The sequence below is a fragment of the Penicillium psychrofluorescens genome, assembly GCF_964197705.1.
Source record: "Penicillium psychrofluorescens genome assembly, chromosome: 2".
Lineage (NCBI taxonomy): Eukaryota > Fungi > Ascomycota > Eurotiomycetes > Eurotiales > Aspergillaceae > Penicillium > Penicillium psychrofluorescens.
The window spans coordinates 3,561,375-3,588,801 of NC_133440.1; the positions used below are offsets into that span (position 1 = coordinate 3,561,375).

Consider the following 27,427-nt stretch of genomic DNA (forward strand, 5'->3'; position numbering starts at 1 on the left):
CTATTAAATTCGAGTTTTCAGTAGCAAGCATGTACACATGGCCCATCCTTTGAAAAGCACCGGAACGCCCTGTAAAAAAAATAACGATGACAGTATATATGCGGGCTCTAGTTCGCCTTCTCCTTGTCCTTCTTCTTCGACTTGGACTTGCTTTTCTTCTTCTTGTCTTGGTCGGCATCGATCTCCACCACGGAGACATCCTGTACAGCCGACGCGGGCGGCACATTGGAGATAGGAATCGCGCTGCTCGCCCTCGTCGACGAAGAGATAAACGACAACGGCATCGCATGGCCCTGCCGCTCAGCCTCCACCAGTGTCTCCTCTTCCTCGGCGGACAGCATCGACCCCTCGATACTCATGAACCCGCGATCCCGATCTGATCCGGGGATAACATCGATATCCACCACGCGGAACTTCACAGAGCCGTGCACACGATGGCCCGAAACAGACTGGAAGTAGCCCGTCGCCGACTCATCGTCCTCGTCCTCGCCATCGAGCGGAATCTCCTCCGCGGCCAGTGTAGCAGGCTGAAACTGCTCTTTGGCGGAATCGAAACCACCCTCATTATCAGAGGATTCATCATCTGTAGCTTCTGCGGACCTTATTGTCTTGCTGCCGCCCTCTTCGCCCGGCGGCACCCACTTCCAGTTCGTGGGGAGGCGCTTGCGCTCAATGCCGACAGAGAACAAGTTGAGCACAACTGCGCCCATGAATCCCTCTGACTGCACATTCACCCACCCTTCCAGGGTCTGTCCGCGCTTGGGACGAAACACCAGGAACGTGGCCGTTAGGTACACATACAGCACGCCGTACTCGTCAGCTGTCGTGGCGAGAGTGAGTGGTTGAGGGTTCGGGTCTGCGGAGGATCTGGCTGCAGAATTGGGCGGCTTGCTGGAGATAGAGGAATTCGAGTAGGCCAGAATGATCCCCTTCAGCGGAGGGTAGTAGGTCAGCAGCAGTGGGGAGAGATGCTCGGCCAGGAGCGAGGCGAGCGCATGCGTCGGCGAAATGGAGACGGGTGCGAGAGGTAGGTAGAGGGTGGCGGTGGTGAGCGCGAAGGGAGACTCGGATTCTCCCGACTCGGGGTCTTTGGTCTTTTTGCTCTTTTCTCGCGGTGCATCCGTTTGCTTGCGCTTTTTGGTCGGTGATGAGTCCTTGTCTTTGTTCTTGTGTTTGCGTTTGCGCTCGGCGTCTCTGTGGACGAGGGGGTGGCTGTCGATTTCCATTGCGTCGACGGCCATGGGGACGCAATTGCGCTCGACTGAGCAGGTATGGGATAACTCGTGCAATAATCGGGTGGTTGATGGAGCCGAGAACTTTTTTTTTTCTGTATATCCCAAAGTAGAAAGCGGTGTCCCGGGCGGAGTGCAATGACGGTGTTGACAAACAATAGTAAATGGGGGCCGCTTATCGACTCTTTGGACTCGGTCAGGACAGGGTGGAATCAATGCAAGGCGCTTCACATTAATCGTCCACTATGCCCTCCACCCTGTCGGCTATCCTGCCGTTCATCGGCTGGGGAGTTCTTCCCGGCGTGAGTTGTATCATCAGCCATTGGACCAATCTTCGTGTCTAACAAACCCACCCGCCAGTATGCCACGTCCTTCCTCCAGAGTCTCTACTATGGCCTCACCATTCGCGCCGGCCAGCCACGACCGCCGCCACAATCTCCCCGCTACCAGCGCCATCGCCGCCGGATCTACATCGTCGTGATCGTCGGCTATCTCCTGTACACACTGCTCGAGACGTTCCGCCAAGTCCAGCGCGATGGGGACTTCTACGAAGTGCTAGAGGTGTCGCCCTTTGCCGAGGAACGCACCATCAAGTCGCGGTTTCGAAAACTCGCTGCGCAGCACCACCCGGACAAAGCAGGATTCGCCAGTGATTCCGATGCGTATTTCATCTTCCTGCGGGGCGCGCAGGAGACCCTCGTGGACCCCGTCAAGCGCTTCGCGTATGACCGGTTCGGGCCTGATATGCAGAATTGGGGGCCCCAGAAGACTATGCGGGACTACATCATGACGTCGATCACTCGCTCGATTCTCCCGCAGTACTTCGGTGGTATGCTCGTTATGTTCGCGATGAACTGGTTCTGGTGGTCGAACCGGGGGCGCTATGTAAGTCTTTCCCCTCGGATCAATATGCCATGGCCTAACCACTCTGCAGTGGCGCTTCTACACCTTGGCCGCGATGCTCACGCTCGAGCTATTCATCATCACCCACCCGCAAGCCGTGTTCATGCCAGGAGCCTACCTCCCCGCCGCACTACGGTCCTGGATCCCCGGCGCAACACGATACCTACTTCCCTTCCAGATCCTAACCCTAGCCCGTCGCGCCGCGATCACCATGCACATTTTCATCTCCCAGATTGGACCGAGTATTGACCCAGCTACCGGCACCGGCGACAAGCTGTCCCAGCAGACCATGCAGCGGCTGGGCCAGGTGGTGGCCCTGTCGCGCACGGCAGATATGGAGGCCACTCGCACCCTGCAGCTGGGCCTGGTGCCGTTCCGCGGCGATCGCGAGATCGTGTCGACGCTGCGCCGCGGCATGAAGGAGGGGCTGGTCCTGGCTGGCGTGCGATCCAGCCCGGAGGTGCAGCGGGCGGTCGTGCAGGTGACGGAGCGGTGGAAGTCTGAAAAAGCAGACTGATTGATCAATGGATGGGAGAGAGTTGTGTATATATAGATGATGGAGGCTTTACAATGTAAACTCGGGTGACGACGAATTACTTTGAAACAGTTTAGCGTTTCTGTTTGGGTTAAGCGTCCCGTTGCTGCTTAGGCTATTCGTGCGTGTTCTAACCGTGATTCTATTCTATGCTTTTAGCACCTTCGAAGGTCTATAAAACGACTTGAGGACAGAGCTTGGTCGGCTACGTGTGCCGTTCTCTAGAATAGCAATAGCACTTAGTAAATAGTAGCTCGATTAGTTACGCGAGAGTCTACGAGACAAACATAGTGATACTTCATCCTTTCTGGTCTCAATCATAAACGACTCAATATTAACAAAAAGATCTCACCAAGCTTCAAGCATTTAAGCCACGCCACAAACTCGTTTCCCACTAAGCCGTCACTTTCTCGACCTTGACCAGAATGCCTGGGGAATCTGCAGATGGAGCTCCTATAATGAAATCGCGTGTCAGATCAATGTCTCTTGCCCGGCTCACCTCAGACACGTCAAAGGTAAACTTTCGGAACACGGCCGCCAAGATGAGGAACAGCTCCGCTCGAGCCAAATTCATTCCCAAACAACCTCGTATACCTGCACTGAACGGCAGTAGGTACGGCTCGAGTCGAGGGCCTTCCTCTAACCATCGTTCCGGCCGGAAAACATATGGGTCCGAAAAGATTTTCTCGTCTTCGTGGGTCAAATTGGCCGTCATGCTAACATGTGCCCCTGCGGGAATGACATGGCCGTGGCAGATCAGGTCCTTTTCTGGGAAAGTTCGACCGAGACGGTGGGGAATAGGCGAACAAACGCGAAGACCTTCTTTGATTACCGCTGAGAAGTACGGTAATTGTTCCAGTTCCGCAATCGAAGGGAATACTTCTAGGGAGGGGTTAGGAATGACCGTCTTTAACTCTTCATATAGTCTCTGGCGTATGGGTGGGTTTGCAGCGATATGATAAGCTAATCCCCGGATAGCATTTGCTCTGTAATAATGATCAATATGGGAAGATGTCCAGGCAAGGGGAGAAAACATACGTGGAATCCGAGCCCGCTAAGACCAAGGTGAATGCTTCGTCCCGGAGACGATTCGTCCCCAACTCCTTCGGCGGCAACTTGCTACTTAGGAGATCGTGGAATATCGTCCGGTGTTTCGTAGATTTATGTGATTCGTCTTGTCCATTTCGAATGGCTTCAATTTGTTGAAAGAGAACCTATATCTCGTTAGTCTTTGTTTTGACTTTTGGTTATAGGGAACTAACCCCTCGAAAATTCAAAATGTTAGCCATAGCTGGCGATTTAAGTTTGTTGACTGCATCCTATAGAGCGTAAGCAAGCGAATTGCGGGAGAAGAAATTGAAGTACCTACCGGCAGGGAGAATATCAAGCGCATTATCCAAGGCATATGGTAAGTCCACAGGCTAACCTCTAGATAAAGATCAATATCATCCTTTTCCCGTTTACCGAAATCAGGTTTGAGGACATTCTGGGGCTCGTAAGAGAAACAGTAGCCGTTCATGATATCGAGTGTAACCGCGGCGAAGAAGTATTGCATATCAATTGTCTGTTTCGTCTTGCTTAGTTCACCAAGTCGGTCGCACAAAATTCGGACTGGTCGTAGCATTGTCGGTGTTAGCTCGTTGACAGACGTGGTAGAAAAGTAACGACCCATTGCATTGCGCCGGATTTTATGCAAATCGTGGTACTGAGTTGCAACGACCTATTTGATATCATAACCTTAGCCCGCGGCTTTCTGAGATAACAACATTGAACGTTATACATACCGCTGCGAAAGGGCCAAAGGCCTGTGCCACTTTGGTAGGCTTGTCCATCCGGCCATTGGTGTTATTGTATACGGAACTAAAGTAGTCGGCGTCATGAATATGAACCTCTTCCGGGCTGATTCGAACAACAGGGCCTTTACGAAAAATTACTTAAAGGTCCACGGGAGAGGGTAGGCGAAATTGAGACTAACCATATTTCTGATGTAGCTCTTTCAGATGCCAGGTATATTGACCCTTGAGGTATAGGTCATAGTACCACTCATACAAGTGCGTTATCCTGGCCAGGAATGGTCCAGGAATATGTGCAAGTGGGTGGAAAAAGCATCGATAAATCACAAAGGTGATAATGAATATCGAGTAGAGTAGCACAATGTAGGGTGCGAGCGCGATACACTTATCAAGCATGATGAAGGTGCAATTCTTTGCTCTTTGAAAAGGTTGACTGACCAAAAAGTTGAAATGGGCAGCCGCAGCTTTATAACTTCACCACTGATGGCCCCGCAGGTGTGGCTTTATACATAACTACTCCATGTGACTAGCTAGGAGGTTATCTGAACGATAGTGGGCTACAAGAAGGTCGAAGTATATTCCACCGGCCACGTTATTCAGGCCCCCCGAACTAGCGCGTATGACCTTAGGTTAGGTGAAACGATGCGACATCGTAATTACTCCTAAGGGCATAATTCAAAGCTTCAATCCTTGACGAATTCACGATTTGGCCCCTAGGCCGAACGGGCCATATCTTATTGATTACGAATAAATCATGGACACCATTCTACCAACACGGTAAACCGGCATGATATGAGTACAGAGTAAATCTTTTTGAGCGCCTTTAGCCACCTCAGTGACACTATAATAATGTAAGTCCACAATCTTGCTTGAGACACAAGTTCCATGTCCGCTAGATCTCGACAAAAACATCTACAAAGAAAGCGGGCCCCTGCTTACCCTTTGCTCAACCCTCGACCCACGCAGGTTTGCCAAGGCTGAGGGGCCTTGTTCTGGATAATTTCTTGACAAATTGTCCTAATTAAGTAGCCAGTGAGATCCATACCCGGCTCTAAATGTCAGGCCCTCATCGCTGGCTGGTGCCTCGTTTTGGACAATTCCCTGGCGACTTGTCCTAATTAAGTAACCTGTGAGTTGTGAGAGCCTTACATTTGGAGGCGGGTCATCCTGATGAGGGTCGACCCAATTGGACCGCTGCATCGAAAGAGGCAAGACCTAAGACAAACAGTTGATGGTCGATTTCGACTCTCTCAGAGAAGCGATTCGCAGTGTGGAAAGGCCACGCTTTCAGATTTAAAGACCACGCATAACCATGGGTCTTTCCATCGTCGCATAGAGTTACGCCGTGTATAGATAGAGAGAATTTCCTTTTTAATTTCAGATGTATCGCACTCGATGATGCGGCATGGAATAATCATTCCCTAATTCGCGGGACATGACTAATTTTCTTTTTCCGTTAGATCACTTAATTTACTAGTCGCGCAAATGCTGTCCGGTGGCAATCATCAATCAGCCTTGGGGGGATCCATGATCAGAGTGAGCAGTCCATTCAGTGTGCGCGTGAGACACGAGTCAGACACAGATAGTCCAGTCACCGCGTCACCCGATCGGACTGTCCGTGCCTGCCGAGTGTGGATCGCCATTCATATTTTCGGGAGGCAGCGGGTGTGTTGAAGTGGTCGATCCATCATCCGTCTCCGTGTGTTAGTTAGGGCTATCCATAGTTAGTGTGTTGAGTGTCCGGAATGTGCGCTCGCCCTCGACCAATGCTGGACAGTAACCCCCACGAAAGGTCAGCAGGGATGAGCAGTAAAAGCGCCCCTCGAGGATGCGACAGGAGTCGTATATTGGATGTACAAGCATGTCCAGTACTTCTGGGAGAGCAAAGGGGCCCGTGCTGTAATAGTACGGTCACCCAACGCTTGGGCTCGCCCGCAGACCGGGAAATGCTGGTATATAATACCGGTAACCAAACACGACCACTTGCTCATCGCCGCCAGACACTTCCACCTCTTCCTCACTCCCAGAATAATAGACGAGACCATAATGAAATCCACTCCCTCGATCCCTTTCCCTGCCGCCTCCCTTTTTTCCGCTTCCCCCTTCCCTTCTCCCCCTTCCATCTTCATCCTCCCCCCCATCTCATCCATCACCCGTCCATCCACACTATGCTCCTCGCCTCACCAGATTCCTCCTTGATTTTTCTCGACAACGCGGTCTGAGAACCCCCAGAGCTGAAAAACAAATTCGGGCGGAAAAGACACACATCACCACACCCGGACGGGATCCCATTGCCTCGAAGCAACACCACCCCCTTCGTCTCTCCCTCCACCCCCTTTCTTTCTGTTCGATTCACCTACACCAAAAAAAGTCCATACTCCATCATGCCTGCCGCCGGCACCACCGCGTCAACCACTAACGGTCGGTCGGGCCGGGGCGCCGGGTCGAAGAATTCCCCCAAGGGCAAGCTGGTCGTGGTGCTCAAGATCACACCCGATTCCCTTCGCGCCCTCCTCAACCCTAAGAGTGAAAACAACACCCCGGACATCAAGGGCTCCTCGCCGGCCTCATCCTCAGCGGCCGACCTCCCTGCCGCCCGCCCTTCCTCTGCCGACAATGGCTCTGACGCCGATGCGACCTCAACACCGGCCACGGGGGCGAATGCAGAGGGCGACACGCCTCGCCGGAAGGGCGTTCCGGGTCCCAAGCCGGGCAACAAACGCACGAACGGGCAGACCGAGCCGAGCGCGCGGTCAAGAGGGCGGCCGGGCCCGAAGAAGAAGCCTCGACTGTAAGCTTGTCTGAAATAGAAAACACAATGATATCATGCTAACGCTCGTCACAGGGAGGAAGGAGGCGAGCCTTCTGGCTCTGGCCGGGCGGGTGCTCCGTCACGACTGGGCCCCAAGGCCAACACCGGCGCGATCAATGCCCATCTGCGCTCGCTGGACCGCACTGGTGCGCCATGTCGTCGCTGGGAGCGCAAGCCCTTGCAGCTGCGCAGCTTTACGGGCATCCTCTGGCAACTGCCGTCGTGGCGCAGCTACAAGTCCTCCAAGCTTTCTGAAGACCCGGAGGGCCAGGTGGCCGCGCTGGAGTCGGGCGACAGCGACACTAAGCCCACGCTCGCCGTACCGGGCCAGGAGATGAATGGTAGCAGTGCGGTGCCGAGTGAAAAGAGCCATTCCGGGGATGTCACGCCCGCTCCGTCAAACCCCGTTGAGGCTTCGTCGCCGGCCATTGCCATGGCGGCGTGACGTGATTGGGTTTCTGCGATGATTTGCTGCTGTATACTATTTTTTTTCTTTTGGGTACTCATGATGATTTTGGGGTCGGCGTTTATGTGTTCTGGGTGGGTGCAAGGAGGGATTATCATGGCACACACCTCCTGGTCGAGATGAAATGTCGCTTTGTATTTGTGTATCATAGCTATGTCGGGAACTGCATTGCTCATTCTTTTTTCCACTCTCATTATTCTATCTTTCATCTATACTCGTACTACTTGACTTCATCTCTACTACTCTGTATGCTACTATGTATACTACTCTGTACTAGAAAGGGAGGGGGCCTCGTGACGCCCTTCCCCGCAACATCGGCAGTCCCGGCTGGGTTGGTCTTCGTCTGACGGACTTACATAGTATAAGTAACTAGTCCACAGCCACTTCATTCTTCTGTGAACTATAACACCCGGTCAGACAGTGGCCAGTAGGGCACACCGCCTGCGAACCAGAAGCGACCACCTTAGTTACCTACACCTGAAATAATAAGATTGATTTTAATCGTGACAACCCACTGACTGCTGTCCCCGGAATCCGCCGTGCTGCTTCTTTCTTGCTTTGTTGCTGGCCGAAAGCAGCGGGTGACCGACCCGCTCGTCACGCAACCTCAACGCAACAACCCCTCCAATCCAACACCACCACCACCACCGCTCTCACCTCGCCTCACTTCTTAAACAGCCAGTGAGTCAGCCTCTCGGTATCGATCTGGCGGGCGGTGACCCGGACTGGCACCATGGACGCTCCTCCCCCCCAGCTGGTGGAGCTCGAGGAGGAGCTTCAACCACCTCATACCCGGGCCCCAGCATCTCCTCCACCCAACGTCGCTCCTCCTACGCCTCCGTCGTCTCAGGCACAGCCCTCTCCCCTCCAACCTCTGGCTCTCTCGCTCATCTCCTCAACGCCTCCTCCTCCGCCGCCGCCTCGAACCCGGTTTCCTCCTACCCACCGCCCTTCCCAATGCCCGACGGTCGTTTCGCCCGGCCCTGGTCCGGCGTCGACACGGACATGCACCTGAACACAGCCTGGCGACCAACGGCATCCCCGGATTCCCTACCGGCATACTCCCGCAAATATGCCAGCTACCTGCGACAAACAGACTTCTCCCACGGCCTCGGTAGCATGGCCACCGACAATCCCTCATTCTTCACCCCGTCCTACCTCCGCAACTCCCGTTACATGTCTCGCCTCGACGCCGCCCATCGCGCCAAGCTCGCTGCCCTTCAGCGCGAGACTGCCTCGACCTCCTCGAATCCTCCCCTCTCCGCCTCGTCTAGCCATGTTCATTTGCCTCGCATGGTCCCGTCCCATCGGGGCATGGCCTATGAGATCATCGAGAAGGAACCCGCAGCCACGACGGATCAGACCATGCCCCTGCCGACGCAGTGGAGCAGCTCAGACAAGTACCCCGGTCTGGAGATTTCGAATAATGGACTCGATGTGCGATACACCGGTCCTGTGAACAAACATGATCATGAAGCGGCAGCGTTGCGAGCTGATCATCCCATGCCGCCACAATGTGGGATATATTATTTTGAGGTTAAGATCGAATCTAAACCGAAGGAGGGGTATGTGAACGGCGTTTGCCCTATGTTGACGATATATTGACACAATATCGCAGGATGATCGGGATTGGGTTCTCAAGCACCAAGGCATCGGTCGAGAGACTCCCCGGCTGGGAGCAGGAATCCTGGGCATACCACGGTGATGATGGCAAGTCATTCTTCGGCGAGAGCCAAGGCCAAGGAAGGCCGTATGGGCCGACCTTTGGGGTCGGGGACACGGTAGGATGTGGTGTGAATTTTTCCACGGGGTCTGCCTTCTTCACGAAGAACGGCGTTTTTCTTGGTATGTACTGATGGATGGAATACTGGATCTCATTAACTCTTTCAGGGAACGTGTTTCACGAGCTGCGCAACGTCAAGCTTTTTCCGTCGGTGGGAATGAAAAAGCAGCCGCCAGTACATCTGAGGGCGAACTTTGGACAGGAGCCGTTCGTTTTTGATATCGACGGCTTGGTCAGGGTGTGTCACTCTCCCGAAAATTGACAAAGTCAAAACTGACCGTAAATAGCAAGAGAAAGCTTCCATTCACTCGGAGATCAGCGCTACCAGCACAGCGAGTCTCCAGCCGCCACTCGATGAATCTGCATTACTACAGGAGCTGGTCGCTCAGTTTCTGGCTCATGATGGCTACGTGGAGACATCTCGCGCGTTCGCTGAAGAGGTGGCTACCGAAACGGCAGCTCTGCATAATGGACGGGACGAACCCTTGAAAAAATATGAGGTAGAGGAGGATAGGGAAGCCATCAACCGCAATAGTAAGCAATCCCCCGATCATTCTGGGTATGTTCTGACTCTCCAGAAATCCGCTCCGCCATCCTAGACGGCGACATCGACAAAGCCCTCAAACACACCAAGGCGTACTACGCCAACGTCCTCGAAGACTACCCACACATCCACTTCAAACTCCGCTGTCGTAAATTCCTCGAGATGATGCGCCGCTCCAACGAGCTCGCCGCCGCCACGGCCGCAGTAGCCGCGTCATCCTCGAAACGACACCGCGCAGCCACCGGCCACGATATATCCGACGAACACGCCGTCTTCGACCAGGAAATGGAACTCGACGATGCCAGCGACGGCTGGGATGCTGCAGACGGGATGGATACAGAAGAGCAAGAACCCGAGACAGCAACACAGTTCAACGAGCTCCTCACCGAGGCAGTGCAATACGGCCAGCAACTGCACATGGACTACCCGTCTGACGAGAACGGCGGCGACAAGAAGATGCTAGATGATATTTTCTCGCTGGTTGCATACGCGGATCCGAAGCGCTCGGTGCATGGGCATTATCTCGATCCGGCCGGGAGGGTCGCTGTTGCTGAGGAGTTGAACTCGGCTATACTCGGTATGTCAACCTTTTTTTTTTTCTTGGATTCGGTACTGATTTTTGATGTAGTGAGTCTGGGCAAATCCTCAGCAGCAGCGCTAGAGCGCCTCTACCAGCAAACGGAGGTTCTCGTCAATGAAATCAGCGAAGACGGCGGCGCTGGGGCGTTCATCAATGTTCGGAATGACTTTTTGCTTTGATTCGTTCGGCGCTGATACTGGCATCTGATACCTGGTGCTTGGGTTCTCTCATGCTTCATTCGGAGAAAGCAGAGGGTCGGGTTTTTTATTTCCTTCTTTCTTCATCCCTCTCTCTTTTCTTCTCTTTTCTTTAGCCAGAATGTTCGATATTATCTATATTACTCTTCTTTCTCCTCTTTTGTCTATCTCTCGATCGAGGCATTTTTCCATTATGTGCTGTGTTCAGTGATCTGCTTGTTATACTCATCCTGTTTGCTTTAACCTTTCCCTTCCTTGCCCTTGAAATATGTCCCAATCGATGGATGTGTGTTTACCATATGATCGTTGCTGATTACACCAAAGATTGCGCTCTTGGGCTCCGGATGCTTGTCTTGTTGTCTGTGTGGCTGTGCCTTGTAGACAGACAGACGAATGGCGGGTTTAAATAAGAGAATTTGACTCTACTCTTTACAATCTGTTGTTTTAGGTCAAAGTAGAAACTATGTAGGTCTGAAGCTATGCAAGATAAAACCTATAAACGAGAGTTCTGGATTGGGACTTGAGTACCTTTTATACTAATATTATTAAGGTATATATAATAGTTAACGTTAGTTATCCGTGCACGCCTTCGTAGCCCAGTAAACATAAAGAGCAATGTATGCAGTCAGTTGTCCGCCTTACATATTGAAAATCTTGTATTTTCAATTATAGCATATGCATGTCCACTTTACGAGCTGGTCGCCCGAGAGCCATTTCAAACTATGGGGACCTCAACCAAGGATCTGATAGCAACTCTTTCGCCGAAGCTCGTTCTTCTGGTCGCCACCGAAGCATTTTGCGCATGAAATGGAGGAAATTTTCTTGCTCTTCTCCTTGTAAGTTGCTTTCACGGTCCTCCAAAGACGTAAAAGGAACTTTAGTGAGGCCCTTCCATTTTCCTGTTTTCTACTGATTAGAAACACAAATCGAAACAAAGAAGACAAGACAAAGTGGGGACTTTACCGCTGTTATCGAAAAATCTTTTCGCATGTTCACTTTTCTCAAGCATCTCGTGCGGCGGTGGCCCCAGGCATGCAATCATTTCAGCAAGGTGATGGCTCTCTGAGTCTTGTTTATTTGAATCTTGGGCATAAAAAAGATGACCTTGCTCGAATAGGTCCCAGGCCTGCGTACGGAGTTATGAATAAAAGAAGGACAGATAGATCCAGAGCATTGAGTGAACATACCACTACTGCAAGATTCCAAATGTCAATCTTTTCATCCCAGGGCATGCGAAGTAGCACCTCCGGAGCCCTATACATGAATGGCTGTACATCATCGCAATATGTACCTGAATCTGACCTAAAGCGAGCCTCGCCGAAGTCTGACAGTATGGGACGGCCATGTTTCTTCGGTATTCCCAGCTTTCGAGAACAATAGATTGCCCGATCCCCGACCACTTTGTGTGGGATTGGGTTGGATATCTCAGCCTCCTCAAAATCGACGAGAATTGATTCATCTTCAACATTAAGCATGATGTTCTTTTCTTGTATGTCTGTTATACATTAGCGTAGAATATGTCGAAAAGAATCGATGGCGCCAAACCAGTATGGATCACGTTGGCCTCGCTATGCAAGAAATCCAAGGCAAGGAGAATATGGATCAAAGTGGGTTTAAGTAGGTACTCTGGGAAAACTTTTTTGGGGGCCCGATTTCGAAGCTCAAACAGGCTCATGCTCAAGGGCGGGTGAATGAGACACTGATGAAAGTGGGAGCCACTGATTGAGCTGAGTTGGAACTTATCCAATACGGTACGCACGAGAGTGGCACCTGTGTGTCTTGATTTGAGGCTTTTGAGGTGATTGTAGACCTGAATTTCTCGTTCTGCATGAGCGGAATCGCGTTCGTATAGTTTCAATGTGACGTAAATATGTTCCCTTGTACCAATTAGTTCTCACTATTCCGTACGATTCTCAATGAAGTAGGGAGCAGGGACGTACTGTAGATCTCTGCAAAGCCATACTGTTGAATACCCACCATAGCCTAGTTTTCCAACCACTTGATACTTTGAATGAAAGACATCGCCGATTTTAACGGGAAAGAAGTTGTCTTGAGAGTACCATGTCAGTTTTTCCTCCTCCAGCTTGTCGATTGAGGAGAGAAGGGGGCCGGGTGAAAACTCTCGGGCTGGCTCTGGGGGCCGCCGGAAAAAGGGCACTCTAAAAAGACGTGATAAACGTTGCATCACAACTGAGCTCCAGCAGGAGAGATGCAGTACAAGGTAGATGAAGTTTGGCAAGGGCTGGGTCAAAATACGACTCCACAGTGAACTGACAGACCGACGGGAGAACTAGGGGATTTCGGCGACCACTGGACCGAATGCTGCGACCGAATAGAACAATGAAGCAATCGAATGGCTTATTGTGATCGAATAAATGAGTGTGTTGTACGTGGTAGAACTCTAGACTACAGGAATCCTGCCCTCCAATCATTACGGTGCCGTGTCTGTAAGGCCCACCTTGTCACGTGGGCGCTGGGCGCCGGCCCGGCTGCAATAGGTACTATAGCAATTTAAGCTACGTACAATAATAAAGGCAAGAATGCTGATGATGCCCTGGAAGTAGGGGCATGTTCGGCTGCTTGACTTCATATGGACTTAGCCACATTAATTTCTATCCTTCCTTTTCTTGTAACCTATCTTGGAGGGGAAAGAAAGAATAGTCTAGTTCTAAATTACAAACCCAATCTACTATGATCATGTGCAACAAAAACTTAGCTCGGATATTCAACGCCATGTAATAACCCCCGCTGTAAACAAGGAAATCATGCCGAGAATTTGCCTGTACATCCCTCTCCTCATGAGTGTAACAAGCCTCCCCCGCTTAGTAGACCAAATGGAAAGATATATATAACCCCAGTCCATCTCTCAATCTTCCCTTCTTCTCCGAATCACAATCAATACACTATCACAGTACTAGTTAAGCCCTCCTCAACACATACTTCCAATCATGGCCCCCTCAACAACGACGACCACAACAATCTCCAATCAAGACACACCCACAGACAAAAGCAAAAGCAGCAGCACGGAAGAATCAAAACTAAGCCCTCTCGAAAAAGCCGAACTGTCCCTCGCAGACAAATACAGCTCTCCAGACGTGTACATCAACGGCGAAAAAGACACCTGCTGGCACCCATGGATGGACAATCTGGAACTCAAGCCCCTGCGCTTTGAAACACGCTCAGGTGCATTTGTCGTCGTGCTCCGCAGCTCGGAGGATACTTGGCTCGGTAAACATCGGCATCGCGGGACTGTGACGGCTGTTACAGTCAGTGGAGAGTGGAATTATAAGGAGTATGTTTTCTCCCTACTCAACTACCTACCTTTAAATACTTATTTACCGTGGTTTTGATAGATACGACTGGGTCGCCAAACCAGGCGACTACGTCGTCGAAAACCCCGGTACCATCCATACGCTGCACATGGGTAAGGGCGCAGAGGTTGTGTTCACCATATCCGGCAGTCTGGAGTTCTTCAACGATGATGACACCTTGAAGAACACGATGGATATCTTTAGTTATGCGCATTTGTATTATGAGCATTGCAGGAAGCAGGGGTTGAAGCCGAATGATGGGCTTTGGTTCTAGGTGACAGTTGGGAAATGCCGGGAAGAGAGACGTTTGTTTGTGTAAGGGGAAGAGTGATATGCATATATCTTGAGTCTTTGATGTTGGTACCTACTATCAGTTCGGATTGAATTTGCCTTTCGTCTTCTGTTCTGTTCATTCAGATGCTAGTATTTATATGGTGGGAGCCAAACCGTGTCAGATGATGGACATATATAAAGAACCACAATGATGGAAGAAAGTATTTGGACACGAGAACATGGTAGTAATTTTGAATTTATTTTAAAGTTCATCCGAGCGCACGTCCTCTTCCGAATTGGTGTATGTAATGGCCGATGTGGTAAATGGCTTAGCGGGATGCCCTATCCTCGCTTGGGTAACCTTAAGACAGGGGGTCCCCCACTCCGGCTATGAGTCGGTTACCAAAGCGCCCTCGCCATGATTGCCGATTCGCAATATGTATCTCCGCACAGGATAGCCTGCGTATCTGCTTATTTCACCGAGCCCATTTTATGTTGCTTCTATTAGGCTAGCAGAACGGAAGATGCGTACATGGACCGGTAAGCAACTCGGCGTCTTTCACATGCCTTGGTATGAACTGACTAACGACACTAGGGTGGTAAGCGACATCTGGATTATACTGACGAGCTGACTGACGAGCTAACACTTTCCCAGCCTGACGTGTCGCTCACGCAAGGTGAAGTGTGATGAGCGTCGGCCCCGGTGCAATAACTGCGAGAAGTCTCGCGTCCAATGCATTTCCAGTGATCTAGTTTCTTTCAAACAATGGCGGAATCCATCTGTTAGCCATGGTTCCAGGAATGGAGAGCCCCGTGTCTTTCAGCCCGACCATATCTGGGTGGCCATTGAACCGCATTGTATAGAGCCTGATACTTGAAACATAGAGGGTCGCCGCTTACTATTTATAGACGAATTCGTGGATGAGACGAATGACATAATTGCTGAATATCAGAATGGCCTTTCCGAGCAGACCAACAGGGGTTCCAGGGATGATGCCAATAAGATTTCGACGGACGTCGTCTCACCACAAGACCATTTGAGAGATCGCGGCTTTGCACACTCGAGCAATCAAGAACGCCCCGCATCCCCGCATAATAGGCTGGCTTCTCTATCAGACAAATACTCTGTCACCCCTGATGATGCACCAGACATTACCAGCCGCGTGTCTCCTCAGGAATTTCCCCCCGAATATGGGTTATCATCCACAGCTACGCCCACTTCGGCCGGGCCTGTCACCGAGACCGCGAACGAAGGAGCTCACGTCCTTCTCTCGATGAGACACCACCATTTAGAGCCCAGCATTACAGTTTCCAGTGCTTCGCACTGTTTATCCGAGCACTCGTCCGAGCAATGGACCCCGACTACCATAGCCTCGCCCATCGACGTGGGCGTGCTAGCAGCCTCAGACGAGCTCGCCCCTCCGGGACTGCTAACCTCCAAGGTGGAAGCAGACCTGCTCCGCAAATTCAGCACGGAAGTAGGAACATGGATGGACCTCTCTGATCTCTCTGAAACATTCGCAAAGAAAGTCTGCCGCCTCGCGGTGAAAGACCCCCTCCTCAAAGCAGCGAGCATTGCATGTGCTGCAAAGCAACAATACCTCATCGGAAACCTCCAGGACGGCATGCAAATTGCGCGAAAGAATTATAATACCGCCATCTCACTTCTGATTAACCGGCTGGGCAATCTGGATCAGCCGTTTGCGGATTACGGGTTTGCTGCGACGGTGATCTGCTCCTGTTATGAAATGCTGGATGCGCCGACTTCGGACTGGCAGCGGCATTTGGATGGAGTTTTCTCTTTTGGGAGAGTGCATCGCGTGAATGGCTCGTCCGGGGGGATTGCACAGGCGGGGTTTTGGTCGATCGCGCGACAGGAAGTAGTTTGCGCGCTTATCAATAGGTCCACGCTGAGACTCGATCCTGATCTTTGGGCAGTGGACCTGGATCATATTGGACAGGAAGGCAGTGAGGATTTGGTGAATAATCAGTGAGTACTTTCCTTTTTTTCGATCTTCTGCTGATGCGAATGGATGTATCTGTAGAATTCTCACGATTCTTGCCAAGGTGGTGAATTTCATGGCCTGCTCAGAAGGAAACTCCCTGGCAGAAAGGAATCATGAGTGGCGTAAGCTGTGTCGACTGCTTGATCATTGGAGCATCTCCGTCAAGGGCAAGGGCTATATGGATTCTGTTTCTGAGTTTGAGGAGGACGGTCAAGTCTTCCGAACAATTTGGTTTGCTAGAAGCGTTTGCGGTAATGTCTCCTATACCCAGTTCATTAAACTTCGCTAATCGAATACTGTTCGACAGCCTCGTCCTGGCAGATGTTTCACCTGGCCCAGATCCTTCTCTTGACCACCAGCCCTTCGCAGGACTGCAGCTGCGTACTCGCGTTTCGCAGAATCGAAGTTAGGGCACTTCCCTCCACTTGTGGTACATACTGATCCATGTACAGACCAAACTCCTCTACCATGCAAGACAGATCTGTGGAATTGCTCAAAGTAAGCCCGACGGGAGCTGTCGTGTCAATTCGGTTCAGCCGATCTATTACGGTGTGTATTCATATCCCCCGACTCGGCCGCCTTCGGAGTTAACCATGTCCGTTTCGCAGCCGGGTGTTGTTTTAGCGACCCCGAGGAGAGAAAAGCGGCCGTCCGGCTGTTGGAGGATATTGAAGATGAACTGGGCTGGGCGGCTAAGTATCGGGCACGGGATCTGCACGAAGCGGATTTAGGTCCATAGTCCATGAGTCCATGAATTAATCCATCATAAAATAATCCAATGCGACCGTCGTCCAATTGAATCGGGCTCAATCCGTGTGTTGGCGATCACAAATCAAGTGCGCGGGAGCTCTCGCCACTAATCCGGATGCGGTAATATTCTACGCCCCCATTCTGCCTCTTCGCGCCCCTCCTTCCTTCTCTCCCTCGCGATCCACTTGCCAGGGCAACAGACTCTGGAGCATCAGCGTCACTGTGGAGCGACGATCCACCTTGATCCACGCAACTTGTTTCCAAGAGGATTGTTCCCTCCCCCCCTCCATCACTGCCCCTCCTCATGGACAGAGAAGAGCGTTGTCGTTGACCAGGTCTCACAATGAATCCAGCCACTCTGCTTTCAGCTTCTCAGCAGGGAACCTTTATCTACTCCCGTAGTCTTTCAGGGGCTAGACCGCCAGATGCGGCAGGCTCAACGCCCGGGAAGGTCTGCTGATCGACCAGGTGACCGATAACAAGCCGAGCCCCATAAAAAAAATCTTAAGCTTATCTAATTCATTCTTCGATGTGGCGGGAAAATCGGGGTATTTGAATCGCCTTTGGACCTGGTCCTATTTTTTTTTAGTTTCATTCTTTCAATTCATTCAATTACTCTCATCACATTCATAATGGCACCACGACCACCCCTTAAGCTGAACAACGAAAACCTGTCGCTCATTGAGGCGACCGGTGATGCCTCCGTAAAGAAGCTCCCCACCTACCAGCGCGGTGGCGCTGTCAAGGAGGGCATCGTCCACGTCGGTGTGGGCGGCTTCCACCGAGCTCATCTGGCTGTCTACGTTGATCAATTAATGCAAAAGCATGGGGTGACCGACTATGCTATTTGCGGTGTTGGTTTGCAGCCCTTCGACGCTGCCATGCGCGATGCCCTGGGATCGCAGGACCACCTCTACACCGTCATTGAGCGGTCGGCCAAGGGTAGCTTTGCTCACGTCGTGGGCAGCATCAACTCCTACCTCTTTGCCCCGGATGACCGCGAGGCCGTCATCGCCAAGATGGCGCACCCAGATACACACATTGTCTCGCTCACCATCACCGAGAGCGGCTACTACTATAACGAGAACACGCACGAGCTGCAAAATCAACACCCGGATATTCTGTTCGACCTCGACCCGGCTAACGAGAAGGCCCCCCGCACCACCTTCGGTTTTCTCTACGCCGCCCTGGCCCGCCGCCACCAGCAGGGCCTCAAGCCCTTCACGGTCATGTCGTGCGACAACATGCAGAAGAACGGATCCATCGCACGCCACATGCTCGTATCCTTTGCGCGCCTGCGTAACCCCGAGATCGCCGAGTGGATTGCCGAGCAAGGCGCGTTCCCCAACGCCATGGTTGACCGCATCACACCGCAGACTTCGGCCAACGACAAAACGGCCCTCGCAGACACCATTGGCATCGAGGACTCATGGCCCGTCGTCACGGAGCCCTTCATGCAGTGGGTCATCGAGGACCAGTTCGCCGACGGCCGCCCACCATTCGAGAAGGTCGGTGTACAGGTGGTCAGGAATGTGCACGACGTCGAGCAGTTCGAGAAGCACAAGCTGCGCCTGCTGAACGGCAGCCACTCGGCGCTCGGCTACCCCGGCCAGCTGGCCGGCTTCAAATACGTCCACGAGGCCATGGAGAACCCAGTCTTCCGCAAGTTCGTGTGGCAAATGATGCAGCAGGACGTGAAGCCCCTCCTGCCGGAGATCCCGGGCGTCGATATTGACCAATATTGCCACACCCTCATCGAGCGCTTCTCCAACCCAACCATCATGGACCAGCTGCCACGCCTCTGCCTCAACGCCTCTGGCAAGATCCCTCAGTTCATTATGCCCTCGATCGCCGAGGCGATCTGGGTGACTGGCCCATTCCGCCGTCTGTGCTTCGTCGCGGCCGCCTGGTTCCACTACGTGAATGGAGTCGACGACAGCGGCAAGCCGTTCGAGGTCGATGATCCCATGCGCGAGGTGCTCCAGGCCAAGGCTCGTGCGGGAGGTTCGAACCCGGCCGAGCTGCTGAGCATCAAGAGCCTGTTTGGTGATGATTTGCGTGGCGACGAGCGGTTCATCAAGGAGATGACCTCGGCGATGGAGGATATTGCTCGGGATGGCGTCATGCAGACGATGCCCAAGTATGTGGACTGATCGCCACGGACGGCTAGGTGTTGCGGTGTTGGCTTGGTGATGTTTTTGTGAGCGTTGTTTATATTTTTGATATTTCCTCTGCATGCGTCGTGGGGGAATGATTTCATCAGAAAAGCATAACATAGAGATAGATGCACATCATATAGACTATGATAGATACTTACGATTCCCTAATTCGATTTGATATTGTTACTCAAAATGCACATGATATAAATACCAAGTATACGGTGAGGGCCCTGCTTCCTAAGAATCTGCTCTTCCCACAGCCCGATTCTCTCTGTAGAACAAGCCGAGCAAAAACCGAGTAACAGCCGAAAGTACTTTCGGAACTCATCTCTTCAGCTCCAATCATTAGCTCCAATGCTGAACGGGAAAATGTGGGCTGTGGTGGTCGGCAGTCGTCAAAATCTCCGATTGGTCCATTCGAACAAGCTGGAATACTCGAGCTGGGACATTGGAAGTTGGCATCTTTGTCTCACAGCTGAGAGTCTCGTTCAAATTATTCGAGCATTCGAAGCAGAGGATCCACGGTCGGAGCAAATGGTAGAGCCACAGGTATTAGAGAAAGGGCCTAATGCAGGAAGAAAACTGGTGTATATGAGAAATGAGGATGGCCTCATACTGGGATTATTCGAATAGAAATGGCGATCGGCTTGAAGTGAAGCAGGACGTGTAATCCTACCTCTATGATATCTTCTAGTCTTTATCCAACAGCGCAAAAAGCACAAACATTGCAGCGTATAATTCATGTATGGTCACTGTGTTCCTCCTATATCGCATCCAACAACAATCTAAACTGGCCTATATACTCTCTACATAAACCACCCGACATTTGGGCGTGCAGGTCAAATCATAACAGCCCAGAAGCGAAGAACTCAGTTCTTTGTTTCCTCCTCACCAATCTGTTCGACATGGGTTACTTTCCCAGAAGATCTCAGTTTCAGCCCTTTATTTGCAGCACTTCTCTCAATAGTTTGGTCTTCACGCTCGATATATTTCTGCGGGCGCTTTCGAGAGATGGCATCCGGGTCTGTGGTCACAAACAAAGGCGGATTTGTTCTGTAGTAGGCGTCCATGTCTTCAAGACTTCGATTGGCTGCAAAATGCTTGTCAGCATATATGGCCAGCACTGTGGTGTAAGGTCTCTGTTTTTATGGATCCTGTAACGTACCTGTCTCTGGGTAGAAGAAATAGAGGATTGGAAGGAAGGCCGCATTTGTCACAGTCCAAACAATCCAAAATTTCCATCCAATACTCTGGATTCCAATAGGCGTGACCTCCACAATGGCAAAATTAGTGATCCTACATATAAGTAATTAGAAGAGCCCCATAATAGAAAAGAAAAGAAAAGACAAACCAATCTGTAGCCGTTGCAAGGGCGGCACCCTTGGTTCTCATTGGCAAGGAATTGATCTCAGTCGGATACAGCCACGGCACTCCAAGCATACCAATTCCAAATGCTCCGTAGTAAAGGAAAAAGAATGCAACAGATGCTGAAGCATATCTTTGGCCTGCAGCTCCTCCTATCTCAGAGAATCGAAGTAGGATAGTGATGACTAGGAAGCAGACAAACTGGCTGGCTGTCGAGAGAATCATCAAGCCTCGGCGGCCCATTCGTTCGACTAGGAGAACTGCAAGCCCGGCAAAAAAGAAGTAGGAAACAGCATTGCAAGCTGCGAGTAATCGAGCAATTTCCTCTGGAAGACCGACAGACTATACCCCATTAGTATATACTCGCCCGTTTGAGGACCCACGCCACAAAGTAAGTAGCTCCAAAAGATAACCATAACTCACATTTATAAGCACAGTAGGCAGGTAGTATGACATAATGTTAATACCGCCGAACTGTTGCATGAATTGGCTGCCGGCGCCAAGAAGCAGTCTTCGGAGAGTCTTGGTATCATTCTCCTGCTTCCGTAACTTCCAGAGATCGCGCCATCGCACGGCATTCTCACGCTCATAACGGACACTATAGTCAATTTCGTCGCGCTGCGCAATAATGAAAGGGTCGTCGACCGGCTTGGCTTCGAGACAGCTGAGTACCTCCATAGCTTCTTCTTCTCTCTCATGGGCTAGAAGCCATCTGCATAGAGTTAGATTCTGTCGTAGCACCCAAACATGTTATGAAGAACTTGCCTAGGAGACTCCGGGAGCCAGGGTGTTGTAAACCATAGAACAAAGAGAAAGATAAATTGGAAGGCGAGCGGGAATCGCCAAGCAACGGGACCACCAACATAGGAGAACCCATAGTTGATCCAGTTGACGAGGCAAAAGCCAGCGATATTCATCTGCATCTCGAGGATGACGAGTTTACCACGCCATTTCAACTGTGATGTCTCAGTCTGCCAAATTGGAGCAGTGGCCGTATTGATTCCATTCCCAATTCTATTTATAGGTTAGAAGGAAATGTTGTTAAGTTCGTAGGCTAGAAAAGGACCGTTGTCAAGTAGCTTGACTTACCCGAGAATAACCCGTCCAACAAACATCTGCGCTAGACTGAACGAGCTGGCCTGGAGGATGGTGCCTACAGCCATAATCGTAGTTCCCAGCATAATTGCCTTTTTTCGTCCTAGTCGTTCGCCAATAGTGAATGCGACGATAGCACCAATGAAACATCCTACGTCATAAATGGCTGTCACCGTGGAGAGGGCCTTCGTCTTTGTAGGTCCGACGAGATCGTGGACTTCGAGGAAGTTTTGCGAGATTACCACGCCACCTGCGATATGTCAATTGGGTCCGGTGCTGTCACCGACAGAGTTGGCTTACTGAAGACTCCCTGGTCATAACCAAACAAAGACATGTCGGTGGCACAAGCCACCGTAACCCAGAAGGTGAGCCATCCTCCCGTGAGCCCGAAGTAGGGCTTTTTATTCTTCTCCGTTGCAACAGTCATGGTAGATAGAGGGCCGCGAGAATTGAGCTAATGATCTCAATAGGCAACCTAATGAAAAGGGGCCTGATTTCGGGGCTTCCTCACTCTAAATACCCCCACGCTGAGAGCATGAAAATCGGCCTACTTCCGGCTAAGCGTTCGTGAGATCCACCTCCAAGCCTTCTCGTGCGGGGAAAACGTGGAGAGAATATCGGGGAGTAACCGAAGCGAGCAGGATTGGTGCTGAACATGATTGCATCGTTTACTTGATGGTCATAAAAGTGGGTTAAATATACGGAGATGATTATTTGTAAAGCCACAAGGTTTCGTGGCGCTTAGGAGCAGGGTCATTGAGAGTCATTATTAGTAGCTAGGAACTTTCCAGGCACTGCTTTGCTTTCCGGCTAATTGGCTGAGTTCATGCCAGCCTCGTCTCGGAATTTCCCCAGGTTCGGCAATCACGCCGAAAATGACGCCTGAACAATCAGGCAATATTCAGGCACCAACTTCAGGCACCGACACCGACTCCTCGTGCCTGATCATTACATCAGCGGTCGGTCGGTCACCTGAGCATCTCTCTCCGCATCGTTATCAGTGAAACTTGCACCTGGCATCGCATCGTGTCTCTGGCGGTTCCCTTCACCTCTTCGCTTCCGTCAAGGGGCTAGCTACCGTCGCATTCTCATGCCGCCCATGGATTCCCATCCGCATACCCCGGGCGGCGTGGACCACATCCCTAGCATTCCTAAACACTCGAGCGCATCCTCTGCCGCCTTGCGCTGCTGCTGCGGGCGCGATGACTGTGCCCTGCTAGAGCACAATAATGTGGCTCTCGAGGGTCTCGAAAAGGACCTCGAGACCGCGGCGAGATTAGGTCAGGTACGTGCTTTGTTCATTTGGTCCTTTTTTTTGTTTTCTTTTTGATCGACGGTATGACGGGCACGGGCGGCTGCCGGACCGGCGCAAACTATGCATGTTGATACATCAACTATAACGCTGGCATTCCAAAATTTGCCGTTCTTTGCTTTTCCTGTCCCACCTTATGCCCCGCGAACCGCAGGGGCACATTTGCTGCACTACACGCTTCCTCTCTCTCTCATGGCCTCAGTCTTGCGGTCCCCCGTTCTCTCTCGCTGCGTTGGCGTCCGTCATGACTTCCCTTCAAGATTATGCTGCACCAGTAGGGTCTTCGGCGCTGACCTTTGCTTTGCAGGCCCTGCTCTACCGCCATGAAAGTTACATGGCCGAGGCGGAAGAGGACCGCCAGCGTCTAGTCGCAAGTATTGATACGTTGGAGCGCGAAAAACGACAGGTTCAGGCCGAAAATGCTCGCATCGTCGAAGAAAACCGCAGTTTGCTTGACCAGCTGGACGGTTTAAATCAGGCTGTCTCGGAGTCCGACGATCGAGCCAAGATGCTTACTCTTACGTTGGAAAGCACACAAGCTGAACTACGGAAGTTGACCGTGGCTGCGGCTCGTGCCGCCGAGCTTGAGACGCAGTTGATCATGATGGAAACCGAACAGTCCAGACTACAGGACATCTTGTTGTCTGCACAAGATGATGAGAAATCTGCATTGCAGCGGTGGAAGAATGCAGAATCCACACTCCGGGATCTCCATGAACAAGTCGACCGTATTGAGAAAGAAGCCCGTGAAGAGCGCGAGCGGCATGAAGAGCTTGTGGAGCGCATGGAGCGCAAAAGAGCTGTGGAGCGTGAATTGGATAACGCTGCGGGACGTCTTAAGGGCGCAGCTGCTGCCTCCGACCTCAGTCGCAATCCTGAAGGGACTGTGGTATCTCGCTTTGTCAAAGATATTCTGCAGGACAACGCCAATCTACAAGTGGGTATCATAGAGCTCCGGGAGATGCTCGAGAGCTCAAACCAGGAGGTGCAGAACCTGCGCGAGCAGGTTATGTCTCACCAGCCGCTGGCCGGCGACGGTGAAGGCGACGGTGAAGGAGACTATGACGTACCGGCTTCGTCCACTACCCTGAGTGAAGAGCTGGAAGCCAAGGAGCGGCGACGTGTCTCTCAGGAATTCCATATCCATCACCACTACCACTCTCCATCTGCGAAGAAAGACAAGGGCTCGCTCAACCGTCGGGTGAAAAAGAAACGTTCTGTGATGGGGAGCTCTGCTTCAGGAACACAGTCACCTCGAAGACCTGGCCACCGCACTCAACTGTCCAACTCCTCCACATCCACAATTCTGTCCCAGACCTCTGTCTCTATACCGCCACCTACCTCCTCCCGCTGCTGGTCTCTGCAGTCACGAACTGCTGACTCCATTGCAAGTTCTCCTCAATCTGCGTTCCAAACATCTTCAATCTTCGACCGAGTTGATCGTGGATTCGATTCCCAGCCGACTAGTCCCGGCAGTACGGTATTTGGGTCTCCTACTATGGGGGCGCGCAACGTCAAGGGCTTCGACCTGCCATTCCGCCCACTAGCCGAGATCGACAGCATTGATTCGACACTCGACGACCCATCACAGGCCTTTGATGACGAGCATTTCAGCCGAGCCGATGGCAAACAGCCTGTCATTCCAGAAGAGTCAGAAGAAGCCTCATCCGCACCCTACCAACATGCTACTGCAGTCGCCGACGAAGGTGTGTTTGATATGCAAATGCCCTTCACGCCGCTGCGGAGATCCACCTCCCATGACAGTTTGTTCGACACTGTGGCCGGCATGGACATTCATACCCCGACGAGCCGCTTCTCGCGGATGGGTGACTGGCGTACTGGCATGCGCATACCCCAGTGCATGGTATCTCCGAGCGTTGAGCTAGTGTCTACGCCTCCTGTCGTATCAGCACCTATAATTACAGTCGACCGCGGCAAAAGCTCTGAGAAAACTTCTAAATCATTGTTGGCCTCTGTGGCTGCAGGCAATAATGTCGCCACGGAATCATCGTCCGTCATCTCTGCTGAGAGCACCAACACCAGCTCGACAGCGACGCCTCGAAAGTCCGCAACACTCGGCCGTCGCATGGGCGGTTGGGTATTAGGGCGCTGGGGCATGGCACCAGTAGCCTCTGACGGCGAGACCGGACCCGATTCCTCACCTTCGCTGTCCTCATCAACTCCATCAACAGAGTTTCATAACCCTGCTGAGCCTGCTCCGCCCCGATTCCGGTTCACAGGCGTGAATCAAAAAGGTCCGATCTTGGGCTACCGGCCTCCACCACGAGCTCCGATTGCCGTTCATGCCCAGGGACTTGACGAGAACTTGCTGCGAGAGAGTCTAGCCGAGGCAGACGGCTAGGCTTTCTTCTATCCAGTCTTTACAATCTTCTTTCTAGCGATTTACCTTAATCTTGGTCAATATGGCATGACGCCACATTTCTTTTGGTCCGCAGTTCACTTGTGATTGCGTTTGGAAGGCGTTGCGTGGATATGATGATACCCGACACAAACTCATTCTTTCATTTTCATTCTGGTCATAATTGAATACATCTACAATATATCACCCATACCTTGCTCCTGTCCTGGGCCCAAACACCAGACATCATCTTTATATTCGACTTGAATCAACCGATCTCCTACACTCATTAAGCCGGCAACTCAGCAATAAATCCCTGTCCAAGCTCATACGGCCTGTACACTTCGCTCCCCTCGGCTTCCGTATATTTAGTAACAGCATCATTCCCCTCAACTTCAACACAAGCATCCCGCCCATCCACTTCAGCGGAGATCGGAACAGCCTTGTCAGAGTCCGAAGATTGAGCCAGCCCATTTTCACTCATCTGTTGTCCCTTTCCCTTTTTTCCTTGTCTCTTCCAAACCCAAAAGCACGCTGTCCCAAGCCACAATAAAACACCCACGAACATGAGCGCGGTACTAGTCATCGCTAACTCGCATCGACTTTTCAATTCCGAAGTATCCGTCAAACCAACGTAATAGCACTCACTAGCCCCATTCAAGGAAACGCATCCGTCCTTGAGGAGAGGGTTCGATCCTGTAGAAGAGGGGTTGGAGCAATGTGTTCCGTGGAGAGCCACTGAGAATGCCTATTCACCAGAAACATTAGCATAGCTAATGGAAGACCACGCCTACAGCAGATGACTATGTAGATATACAGCCCTGAAGAAGAAAGTGATAGGGAAAGTAAAGACATACAATCCCACCAGCAAGAAAGACAATAACAGCCACGCCATCCAAAATAAGCAACAGAATTCCCTGCAAGGAACGAATATATATCCCCGCCACTCCTATCAGTGCGGCTATGATACCGAATGCACCCGTGAACACACCGAAGACCGTTGTCCCCGGGACAGAACTAATGATTTGGCCTTTTGCGAGGTCGATTGATAAACCGAGGATTGAGACGGAGAGGATGACCTGTTATGATGCAGTTATGGGTGAGCATTGTAGTTCCTTAGTGGTTATAGGTGGATCATGAATAATTGAGACGAGGAAGCAGACGGGGTGGGGTTATACTTGAATAGATCGCAGAATGCCGGGGACGATTTGGACTAATCTCTTCATCTTGATCAGATACTCCATGAAAACTGCTTCACGTGGAGAGATCAGAAAGTGGGCAGAAACGAGAAAGTGATGGGCTGCATATATTGGCTGGATTGGAGAGAGCAAACAATGCTCACGGTGGTACAGCCATCAAGACAGTGGTTAGTCGAATATGTTTGAGGGTATCTGGGTATTTATTAGACTCCATGGCAAGCTGACTAGATACCTATTTCAAATTTCTATAAAGAACGCACCCGGAACAACAGCTCCGAACGTACAGAACCAGCATATGGACAGTATTGGTCCTCGCTAAAATATCGAGCTATCAGCAGAGGGCTTACAGTAACCCTCAGCGCAGTCCAGCTGAGCCCTACCTGGTTGGTTAGGATGCAAAGCCACGCGGCCAAGGCCGGGACTTCAAGGACTTCAATACCTAGTAGGTTCGCTGGTCGAACTGCAAATCGGTCTGCTTATTTCTTTACTATTATTTATAAGTCATGTCCCTCGCTTTGCTCGGTGGTTTGAAGCTGTGGGAGCGTCCCACTCCCCAAGACCCACTCCTAGGATCTCTTCTTGAAGCTTACGGAGTCCATACATTCATAGGAACATACACTACTTCTGTGTAAACGGGAAATCGTTGAACCGAAGCCGGACCAGGAAAGCTGGGGCTTTCCGCAGATGATCTTTAACCCAAAAACGGATGAGATCCTACCGGAATAGGAAATACAACATAGGTACGACTTGTAA

General features: G+C 51.4%; 10 protein-coding genes across 10 annotated transcripts; 7 read left to right on the forward strand and 3 right to left on the reverse strand.

Annotated features, from left to right (window-relative positions):
* Positions 1-107: 107 nt before the first annotated feature.
* On the reverse strand, positions 108-1,241 carry PFLUO_LOCUS3518 (uncharacterized protein; the record flags this gene model as incomplete). Its single annotated transcript, XM_073780773.1, has 1 exon — positions 108-1,241. One exon carries the CDS (start codon positions 1,239-1,241, stop codon positions 108-110), a length of 1,134 nt encoding a protein of 377 aa, XP_073637595.1.
* Positions 1,242-1,477: 236 nt separating this feature from the next.
* PFLUO_LOCUS3519 (uncharacterized protein) lies at positions 1,478-2,652 on the forward strand (the record flags this gene model as incomplete). Its single annotated transcript, XM_073780774.1, has 3 exons — positions 1,478-1,534; positions 1,593-2,117; positions 2,167-2,652. 3 exons carry the CDS (start codon positions 1,478-1,480, stop codon positions 2,650-2,652), a joined length of 1,068 nt encoding a protein of 355 aa, XP_073637596.1.
* A 412-nt stretch (positions 2,653-3,064) lies between these two features.
* On the reverse strand, positions 3,065-4,859 carry PFLUO_LOCUS3520 (uncharacterized protein; the record flags this gene model as incomplete). The annotated part of the gene is made up of 6 exons (XM_073780775.1): positions 3,065-3,656; positions 3,709-3,884; positions 3,933-3,989; positions 4,040-4,390; positions 4,455-4,588; positions 4,646-4,859. 6 exons carry the CDS (start codon positions 4,857-4,859, stop codon positions 3,065-3,067), a joined length of 1,524 nt encoding a protein of 507 aa, XP_073637597.1.
* A 1,988-nt stretch (positions 4,860-6,847) lies between these two features.
* Positions 6,848-7,720, forward strand: PFLUO_LOCUS3521 (uncharacterized protein; the record flags this gene model as incomplete). The annotated part of the gene is made up of 2 exons (XM_073780776.1): positions 6,848-7,254; positions 7,309-7,720. The coding sequence occupies 2 exons, from the start codon at positions 6,848-6,850 to the stop codon at positions 7,718-7,720; spliced, it is 819 nt and encodes a 272-aa protein (XP_073637598.1).
* Positions 7,721-8,698: 978 nt separating this feature from the next.
* Positions 8,699-10,827, forward strand: PFLUO_LOCUS3522 (uncharacterized protein; the record flags this gene model as incomplete). The annotated part of the gene is made up of 6 exons (XM_073780779.1): positions 8,699-9,306; positions 9,360-9,586; positions 9,632-9,762; positions 9,812-10,058; positions 10,103-10,645; positions 10,697-10,827. 6 exons carry the CDS (start codon positions 8,699-8,701, stop codon positions 10,825-10,827), a joined length of 1,887 nt encoding a protein of 628 aa, XP_073637599.1.
* A 3,155-nt stretch (positions 10,828-13,982) lies between these two features.
* PFLUO_LOCUS3523 (uncharacterized protein) lies at positions 13,983-14,430 on the forward strand (the record flags this gene model as incomplete). The annotated part of the gene is made up of 2 exons (XM_073780780.1): positions 13,983-14,137; positions 14,199-14,430. 2 exons carry the CDS (start codon positions 13,983-13,985, stop codon positions 14,428-14,430), a joined length of 387 nt encoding a protein of 128 aa, XP_073637600.1.
* Positions 14,431-15,919: 1,489 nt separating this feature from the next.
* On the forward strand, positions 15,920-16,724 carry PFLUO_LOCUS3524 (uncharacterized protein; the record flags this gene model as incomplete). Its single annotated transcript, XM_073780781.1, has 2 exons — positions 15,920-16,419; positions 16,475-16,724. The coding sequence occupies 2 exons, from the start codon at positions 15,920-15,922 to the stop codon at positions 16,722-16,724; spliced, it is 750 nt and encodes a 249-aa protein (XP_073637601.1).
* A 1,093-nt stretch (positions 16,725-17,817) lies between these two features.
* Positions 17,818-19,338, forward strand: PFLUO_LOCUS3525 (uncharacterized protein; the record flags this gene model as incomplete). The annotated part of the gene is made up of 1 exon (XM_073780782.1): positions 17,818-19,338. The coding sequence occupies one exon, from the start codon at positions 17,818-17,820 to the stop codon at positions 19,336-19,338; it is 1,521 nt and encodes a 506-aa protein (XP_073637602.1).
* An 875-nt stretch (positions 19,339-20,213) lies between these two features.
* PFLUO_LOCUS3526 (uncharacterized protein) lies at positions 20,214-22,231 on the reverse strand (the record flags this gene model as incomplete). The annotated part of the gene is made up of 7 exons (XM_073780783.1): positions 20,214-20,434; positions 20,510-20,640; positions 20,696-21,051; positions 21,133-21,421; positions 21,457-21,723; positions 21,799-22,054; positions 22,105-22,231. The coding sequence occupies 7 exons, from the start codon at positions 22,229-22,231 to the stop codon at positions 20,214-20,216; spliced, it is 1,647 nt and encodes a 548-aa protein (XP_073637603.1).
* Positions 22,232-22,903: 672 nt separating this feature from the next.
* On the forward strand, positions 22,904-25,478 carry PFLUO_LOCUS3527 (uncharacterized protein; the record flags this gene model as incomplete). The annotated part of the gene is made up of 2 exons (XM_073780784.1): positions 22,904-23,089; positions 23,424-25,478. The coding sequence occupies 2 exons, from the start codon at positions 22,904-22,906 to the stop codon at positions 25,476-25,478; spliced, it is 2,241 nt and encodes a 746-aa protein (XP_073637604.1).
* Positions 25,479-27,427: the final 1,949 nt, after the last annotated feature.